We start from the raw sequence: 9,494 nt of genomic DNA, 5'->3' as shown, positions 1-9,494 counted from the left end.
TATGCAAGCCACTTGTACCTTTAATGGGACTGCACAAAACAAATCCATCTTGGAGAAGGACCTTGGAGTCCTTGTATATAATAATCTTGGCTGTAGCAAGCAATGCCAGTCAGTAGCTGCAAGGGCAAACAAGGCTTTGAGCTGTATTAAAAGGTGCATAGATTCTCAGGAGGAGGGGGTTATTCTTCCACTTTACAGAGCGCTGGTAAGGTCCATATAGAAGATGCACAATTTTGGTCAACTAAGCAGGCAAGTCTCAGTTATAAAGAGAGATTGGCCAAGTAAGGGTTGTTTATACTGGAAAAGGGGTGCTTAAGGGGCAATATGATAGCTATATATAAAAGAAAAGGGGCAAAGGGCAGAGGCAAGGACAGACACCCTGATCTTAGATGAAGGGTAAAAGCAAACCTCCAGCAGAACCCTCCCTGAAGACATAAGCATAGAGCTTGAACATAGTCTCAGAATCAAGGCCATAAAAGGTTAAAAACCTCTCATTGATAAGGCCTATTTACAATTTCATATGCCTTCTCTTTATCAAGCGCAACCTGAGTTATCATGATGCACACAAAGATTGCAATAACAGAATCTCAGGAGTCACGCATTCCTGTGTAATGCGTATAATTTAGGGAGTTAGTTAGCTATTGCTTCTTTAACTACCTTCACGGTTATGTTATGAAGTTAGGTAGAGACACCATCTCGATTCTGTTCAGAACATCTGTCCGTACCAGCCTTGGTAATAATGGCTAAAACAGTTTGCTGTTTCAGCTAACCATAGATGTGGAGTTATCCTCCAACTGTATTTCCCCAAATTCCCATGAGTGGTTTACACCTGGCTAGCATGGCCAAGAACATGCCATTTTTATTTGCTTTGTTATATGACTGAACAGCTCTGTATACTTCTGTCGGAGTAATGTAAAGAAGGTTCATTCCTCTTTGCACCACTGGGAAAGTTTAATTTCACTAATCTCAGTAAGACTCTAACTGAACTCAATCACAGCTATAACAAATTGCCTCATGGCTCTAGATAGTCACTTCTCTCACCTACCTAGCCTCTTTTATTAGTGAAATATATACACAGTCCATCCCCACATCCCATCCTAGTTCTTCTGGGGCTTAGCCAGAATTGGGCTACCAATATTAAGCTAACATATGGAACATCCTCTCTGTTACATATATGTTCTGTATCCATTTAGGTGCCAGGAAATCATAGGGGTCAGTACCTATGATTTCCAACATGTGGACAGTGTTTGTTTGTCAAATGCCATACTAAAATGTTCAGCCCACTGAACTGGTCAAAATTAGCAACCCTTTGTGTTATTTCACTATGGATTTTTATGTATGCAGGTCTTGTCACATGCACACATTTACAAACAGATAAAACATATTTCTCTATCCCACTATCTGGGTCCACCCTAGTCTGAGACCAACTGCTAAATGAGAATTCAGTGAAAAGAGGGCCATTTTTAGCATACTGTATGTGCATCTGCACATCTGAGCATTCATTCACTAACAGAACATTCATTTATGCTCTAGTGCTCTCCACCATGCTCTCCTCACTGCCACTGCTGCATGATAGTATACTTTGCAGACAGGTGGACACTGTGTTGCATAAATTACAAACACCACACATTTACACCCACACACAACCACACGCATACCCACCACTTGGAAAAAAAGACTGACAGAAAATGCTTTCAAAATATATTTACCTCTTGCAAATATACATCATCTTAAGTCATCTTTAATTTTTCATACTCAAACAAACTATGATTAATGTTCTTGATTCTCATGGGCAATCCCTGTAACCATTAGTAGGTTACATGCCATAAACTGCACACTCAAAATGTTGCTTGTTTGCCCAGTATAAACACCAACTAGCTCACTAGAAGAACCATCTGAGGGGGTGTTACAGTAGGAATTTCGAATATCCCAAACACGAACAGAATTGTCCATGGATGCTGAAGCTATCAAGCTGCTGTCTGGACTGAATGTTAAACTGCTTATATTGTCTGTATGTCCTCGGAGCTCCTTATATAGTGTGCCAGATGCCAAGTCCCATAACTTCAGACGCTGATCTTCACCTGCGGAGGCCAGATACTTCCCATTCGGCGAAAAAGCAAGAGCTAGAACTGGACCTCGATGTCCTGTGAAAAGTCTTACGGAATTTCCCTGCTGAGTGCTCCACAGTCGCACAGTTTTGTCAGTGGATCCTGTGGCAAGGTAATTGGAATTGGGGTGGAACTTTATGCAATCAACATCGGACAGGTGGCCAGCATATATCCTCAGTGGAAATGTTCGGTCAAAACACCAGAGTCTACCAGTGCGGTCATGAGATGCGCTGGCAAAAAACAGACTGCAAGGACTTACATCCAAATCCCAAACTGGATGTGCATGACCCTGATACAACACAGTGTTGGTAAAGTTTTCAAGATTCCAGTATCGTATGGATGTATCCTCTGAGCAGGATAAAAGGCCTGAACTGTCTGACAGAAAACAGGTTCTATACACTGGTCCACTGTGTCCTCTAAGTATCTTCATTTCTGTGCCAGCTTGTTCATCTTCCTCCTGCAATGAAAACAGAATGTAATGTTATCTTCCCTGATAGTCACACATGGGCATAGGAAATGACTTTAGTATGCATTGCTCGCTGTTTAATCTCTAATGAAAAGCAAAACACTACTGACACCTGTTGGGCCTGTGCTGTATTTCGGATATTAATTCTAATTCCGGTAATTGTCAGTGTTGTCTTATAGATTTCATTTTGGTGTCCTTAGAAATGTTCTGAATACATTTGTTTCATGCAGTACACAGAAGGATTAAATATGCTACCTACATATTTCCTACCAATATGGCAATCAGACCAGTCCCTAGATCAACATTATTAAACTTATATTTTGCTAAAACACTTCCCAGTCTCTTAAAATACCCCATGTAAAAAACATAGTTATATAAATTATAACTGCTGATGCTAAATTCAATATATATATATCAATATCTAGAAAATAGCAACAAATGGTAGTTTTTTTAAACCCATTTACATATTACAAATTATTTTCCCCATTGAAACTATTTTTTCTTGGACAGTTGTCCAACCCCTGCAATATGCATTCAGGAGCAAAAATATGGATAGGAACTAGAGCATGAACAATCTCATAGACCAGAATGGTATTTAACTGCTCAAAGCAGCAGGACACATTCTGACAAACTGACAAGTATCAGCTGTGATAAATGCACTGTTACAAACTTACTTGACTGACAGGGAAAAAGTTCTGTACAAATGGGAAAAATGCCAATTCCTTCAGGATTCCCAACTTTGATATCTGATAAATCAATTACAGCTGTACTGACAGATTTGTTATTGTGAAATGGCACGCTGAATTCACAAGTGCCCAGATCACAATTTTAACCCAGATATATTTGAAAAATCCTTATGCACAAACTGCAGTGTGGCTTTTATGAATTAAATTGTTTTTCCAACAGTTTTAGTACAACTCTCTTACTTTAGTCTTATTTTACTCAACCTTTGTGAATATGCCCCCTAAGTTTAGGAACAGAATTAATGTATTCCAAGTAAATGAACCTGGTTCTGACTAACACCAATACAAGACAGAGGTAATCAACAATGCCCAACAACTAATGGGTTACAATAGGTTACTGCACAAAAAATAAGTGTAAAATGCTACAAATCAGGTAAGTAAATGTAACTTCAGTGCATTACAGTGCCTACAATACTATGTCAAAGCTTTATTTTCCAACTTTAAAAAAGGAAAGGGGGTTAAAAGAAATGTAACACTAAATTTTTTGATAGATTAGTGATAGATCTAAGTTTTAGCAGGTATTTTCTATTAAAGCATTTAAAATACTAAGTGGTTTGCAGGGTAGAATAGCTTTTTTACTTAAAAAAATTTAGTGTTACTTTTCCTTTAAAGGGTTATCATCACAAGAATGAAAATATAAGCATTATCCCATGAAAATAAGAAACTCTCTAAATATGAGTAATTAAAAATGATGTACCTTTAAAAAATAAATCTATAACTATCACTCTCCACAATCTTTTTCTGCAGCTTTTTGTCAGTTAGCTCTATTATACTGTCTAAACCAGTGCTGTCCAACTTCTACGGTGCCGAGGGCCGGAATTTCTCTAGCATACATGGTGGAGGGCCGCTAATGGAAGCCAGTTTTGACCACTCCCCTTTTTGAAACCACACCCACTTCAAACCACACCTATTTTATCACAATGGTGGTAGCACAGCAAAATCCCAAATGCTTGGTCCTTACAGTGGGGATATCAACCATCATTCATATGTGAAAGAATTATGTCATATTAAGATATACCCTTAAATGCCATATGCCTCCTCCTCCCCTGTGGATAGTAGAGCAACCCCCAGTACATAATTACACTCCTTTGGGACCATTTAATGGCTATTTCCAACTGCTAACAAACTCCCACAACAAACCCCTGCCAGGTTCACCTCCCACAAGCAGCATAGGGCTGCCATACTCTGCCTGTCCTACCCTGCCTGTATGTGCCATACTCTGCCTGTCCTACCCTGCCTGTGTGTGCCATACTCTGCCTTCCCTATGCTGCCTCTGTGCCATACTCTGCCTGCCCTACCCTTCCTGTGTGTGCCATACTCTGCCTGCCCTACCCTTCCTGTGTGTGCCATACTCTGCCTGCCCTACCCTGACTGTGTGTGCCATACTCTGCCTGCCCTACCCTTCCTGTGTGTGCCATACCCTCCCTGACCTATGCTGCCTGTGTGTGCCATACTCTACCTGCCCTATGCTGGCTGTATGTGCCATACTCTGCCTACAGTACCTATGTCTGAGGTGTGAAGAAGGGAACAATGGGAGTGATTACAGTCTGAGCCTGAGGTGTGAACACTGCAGGGGGTGAACAATGCAGGTATTAAAAGGTGTGAAAAACACAGGGGATTACATTTTTAAACAATACAGAGGGATTACAGCCTGAATCTGAGGTGAGAACCATGCAGGGGGCCAGTTAATCTCAGTACTGATACCATTTAATGCTTACTCAAAGGTAAGCCATCAAAGCAGCCAGACAGGTGGGGGGCCACACAGAGGGGGGTCGCGGGCCGCATGCGGCCCGCGGCCCGCCAGTTGGACAGCACTGGTCTAAACAAAAGGGAGTACACACCAATGTATTTGACCCAGTTTGACTCTGACTCCTGCATGTAGGAGAGACAAATTGCTCAAAGGGGGACAGTGCAGAGTAACGCAAATTATTTCAGACATGGTGAATTCTTAGCGGATTATATTTCAAATATAAATTATTTCCATGGCATAAAAAGTCATATAAAATTTTTATTTTCATTATAGTTACCCTTTATAGACATGGATAATTACGGTTATAGGGATGCTGAAAATGTAACAGTATGTTTAGAATATAAAATACTAAAATTTTTAGCCAAATTTAGTGTTTAGTTCTCCTATAATTATTTCAAATTCATCTCACCTCTTCCAAGACATCACATGCAAGCCGTATACGGGACACATCTACTCTGTGTGGTTCAGCTTTCAGCTTTTTAGACTTTAAGCTCCATAATTTCACACAGGAACTGTCAAAACCAGCAGCTAGTAGTCTGCTATCTGGAGAAATTTCAGCAGTATTTAGAAGCTGCTCGGTGTTGTAGAAAGCATAAAAGCTGATAGTTGTGAGTGATGGTGGACCATCTTTTACTTTCTTTATGCAGTCTTGCAACTGATCTAGAGCTGCCTCATTCTGCAGAATTGGAGTCGGCACATCGGATTGGTCAAGGCTGTTGTTCTCTCCTCGAGAGGATGAACCCATGCTGTTGTACAGCTGATACTCTGTCCGCTTTACTGGCTGTACATCTAATTGAATGTGAAGAGCAAGCGCCTTACACAAAGCAGTGTTGTTATCACTTTGGAGGAAGCGTAAAAGGTAGTGGTAGCTGTCCTCCTGAAGGCAGACCACATATTTGTTATCAAGAAAGGCTCGCAGTTTGCAATTGGAGTGGATATCTTGCATTGTCATGGTGGTTTGGAGTTGCTCAACAATGTCCCGCTGACCAGGGTGTTGCATGAACATCCCATGAAAGCGACTGTAGAAGCTATCCACTGCACTTTTCAGGCTGTTTTGGACCATGTCCAAATGGAGGTACACAAACAAAGGATAAAGCAGTGTTGTAACCTCTTGGCTATGAGGGGAATCTGCATCTACAAGTTTGTGAAAGAAAAAAAAAAAATAGGTCATTTCAATGCTATGGACTTTTTCGAGATTGTAGGTCATGACTTTAACAAGAAAATAAATACAATAGTATTTTAACAGTATACCACATCACTACCATCACATAATTTGGGGATGGTGAGAACCACAAAGAGCCAGCCTCTGTTTCTGCATAAAATACAGAAAAATATAAATACTCTAATCATTCCCAGCTTCTCTCATGTGATGCCCTTGGTGACTAATTGAAAAATAAACCACTTGGGAGTTATAACCTTCCTAGAGAAATATAAGGCTTCTTAATGAATCAGGTTAAAATAAGTGAGCTTGACTGTACAGTGAGTCAAATGTAGTTCTTTTAGGACATTTTACTCCATGTAAACTGATATTACATTTTTGTCATTACAGCAGTTATTGGCGCTAGCCTCACCTGAAAGGAAATTCCTTAGCCTTGCAAACTGCACTTCATACTGATGTGCATCAGGACTGCAGGGAACTGAAGACACTGCATTGGTACAGCTGGATTCTGCTTGGACTAAAAATATTGGTTAAAAAAATTCTTTAAAACAAGTTCAGAAATAATTAATTTAGCAGGTGATGAAGATGTGTACATTACACAGATAAAGAATGTTTAGAGTACCTGACATATATATATCACCAGCACTGTAATAACTGTCAGAAGAAAAACAGAGGATACTAACCTGTCAGATTAGCTGCCATCTCCTCGGCAGTCTGGCAAAGTCTCAATCCTTGTTTCAGGGACCCTTCGATATCTATATAGTGACGCCTCTTGAGGTAGCACGTTACAGCCAACTGAATCTGTTCTGCACGTACTCGCTTCATGTTCTATAGTTTAATATAAAATCGAATTAAAGTCTATACAGTGACAAATATAGATCAGATGTCCTAAAGATGGTAAACCTGCTGGAGTTGTACTGAACAGCTTTTAGTCTGACTGGCCGGAAGTGAACGGTGAATGCTTGCTTCCCTGCTGTCTTTCAGCCTAATAAGCTTTAGATAATATTAAAAATATTCAATGCTCCAATTTGGCTGCATAACTTTAAGTCCTCAGGCAAAAATAAAGAATAGAAGATGTTCGACATTTAAGAACTGTGCTGCAATCAGTATTTTATTCTACTGTGGCAATTTAGCTAATGGCTTACTAGGCGAGAAAACACAGTTAAAAGCACCCCACACAAAAAATCATCTCCCCAAAAACCCATGTGATCAAGGAACATCACACTGCAAAAAAAAGTGGGTATTCATTTTTCAAGAACCATCTGACAGCAGCAAAGAGGCATCACTCGTATACACACACGTTTGTGGTGCTTTCACATTAGGCTAATGTCCCACGTGGAGATTAGTGGCCTTTGATAAACCACTGCTACCATACTAATCTCCCTGAAATGCCTTTCCACTGGCCAAGAGAATCACCAGTGGAAAGGCATATGCGTTGCTTCATTTTAACAAAGTTGTGTGAAGTTTCCTCCTGCCTCCTAAGCATAACCATATTTAACGTTTTTTTAACGTTTAAAAAACATGTGCTTTGGTATTTTCTTGCACAAAGAGATATACAGCATTGTTTTCCATTCTACAGAACATGCTTCTAAATATTCAGTTTTGTGGAGGTAAGGTATGGTTGTGAGTTATGATGCATAAAATACAGACAGTTTGTTCCGTCAGCAAGGGCAAAGGTGTCCGCTTTAAATATATTTACACATTCTGAATGTTCCAAACAGTGACATTACCACAAATACATGGTTTACTGCAGTTAACTTACTGTTTAGGGGGCTCATACGATACAGGAAACAGAGGCAGCATGTTGTGTTTGCAGGAGAAAATTGTTGTGTCAGCCATGAAAATTGGGATGCAATTTTTATGTTTTGGGATCTCTACATGCTCATAATGGGTACCCAAAAATATATTGGAGTAAAAGTTTATTTTTAGCAATTTTGCAACTTTATCAAAAATCGTTTAGCCCATTTTAAATTCTTCTTAAAATATATTGTTTCCCGGAGTAAACTTGCATTTATAATACACGAAACACAAGCAAATTTTATTTTGCAAGCATCAAATTGTTGCTCACATCATTACCCCCAAATCTGTCCTAAGGAATAGAAACATAAGGTTAGGTCATCAGAGTGAAGCCGACATACAGCGCACATGGAGGAATTCAAACTGCTGTTGCCTTTTTGCCCTTCTCCTATGGGGCACTTTGCAAGTCAAACTAAAGCTGAAGTTTGAAAAAGAAATCCAAGGCACAATAAGCCTTTCCTACCATTATAGCTGTTTTGGGGGGAATTAGGTATTAAAAAAATGTTTACGTAGGCCAATTTCTAGTGAGATACATTGAAAATTTGCTATTGCCCCGCTATGTGGTTTTGGTGAGCTACAACCTGTATGGTATTCCATGCTAATGGAAGTTTTAGAAGGCCTTTTTCCACAACTGCTTCTGATCTACATGTAGATACCAATGTATTTGGTATTAACACTCTTGGTGGATACAGGGGGTTTTCAAAATCACTTGTGTTTTCATGCTTGAAAAATATGGTTTTATAATACTTATCTATACATGTTTCAGGTAATTGGCTCCACCTTGTTTAGTGACCCTTTGCCTTGTTAGGCCTCGCTCCCATAAAGTATTTCCCTGATACAGCGGAATTATCATTATGCCTAAATGATGGGAGGCTGCACAGTAGCATCAGGAAGGGACAGACCCTGAAGGAAAAGGGGTGCAGGGCAAAATAAAGACAATACAAAATAGCACCAATGCAATTTCCCCTTTGCCTTATTAGCACTGCTGTTGTGTGTACATTAGGAGGAAGTCACTCATTCATTTGTATCCCTCGCACTTTAGCCATTCTTAGCGCTCATTGTAACCCGTTCTTCATTCATTAAACCGAGCAGGCAAATGAACACTGAAATGCATCATCTTGGGAAAAGAGAATATCAAGGAGAATGCAACCCCCACCCCCTGAACCCCACTCTAATGGAAAGTCCAACATGAAACACAGTGGACAAAGATTAGAAAGATGAATAAGTATTATAGTCATCCAACTCACCGCACATCGCAAGGATACCAATCCCCACACAAAATGAGGGACTGGGGTGTGACCAGCTATGTATTAGCGACCGTGGGATGTTAGAATGGAAAGGTTCTAGTAGCGAAGTTCGAACCGACAGACTGTGCAGCAGCTAGGCTGGGGCAGCTCCCCTCGGGGGATTCCACTGCTGGAACATAGTACCGATGATCAGGTAAAGAGCGAACTAAACCCCTCCGCCGAAC

The 9,494-nt window shown here is 40.2% G+C and overlaps 1 protein-coding gene across 1 annotated transcript; it reads right to left on the bottom strand.

Annotated features, from left to right (window-relative positions):
* Nucleotides 1-1,689: 1,689 nt before the first annotated feature.
* Nucleotides 1,690-9,447, bottom strand: taf5l (TATA-box binding protein associated factor 5 like). Its single transcript, NM_001006778.1, has 5 exons — nt 9,271-9,447; nt 6,910-7,054; nt 6,639-6,743; nt 5,477-6,201; nt 1,690-2,565 (listed from the first exon to the last, which is right to left on the bottom strand). The coding sequence occupies exons 2-5, from the start codon at nt 7,049-7,051 to the stop codon at nt 1,771-1,773; spliced, it is 1,767 nt and encodes a 588-aa protein (NP_001006779.1). The 5' UTR covers nt 7,052-7,054; nt 9,271-9,447; the 3' UTR covers nt 1,690-1,770.
* Nucleotides 9,448-9,494: the final 47 nt, after the last annotated feature.

The sequence above is a fragment of the Xenopus tropicalis genome, chromosome 5, assembly GCF_000004195.4.
Source record: "Xenopus tropicalis strain Nigerian chromosome 5, UCB_Xtro_10.0, whole genome shotgun sequence".
NCBI classification, from domain to species: domain Eukaryota; kingdom Metazoa; phylum Chordata; class Amphibia; order Anura; family Pipidae; genus Xenopus; species Xenopus tropicalis.
The sequence above is the reverse complement of the archived record's forward strand: the minus strand, read 5'-3'. Positions and strand labels throughout refer to the sequence as shown.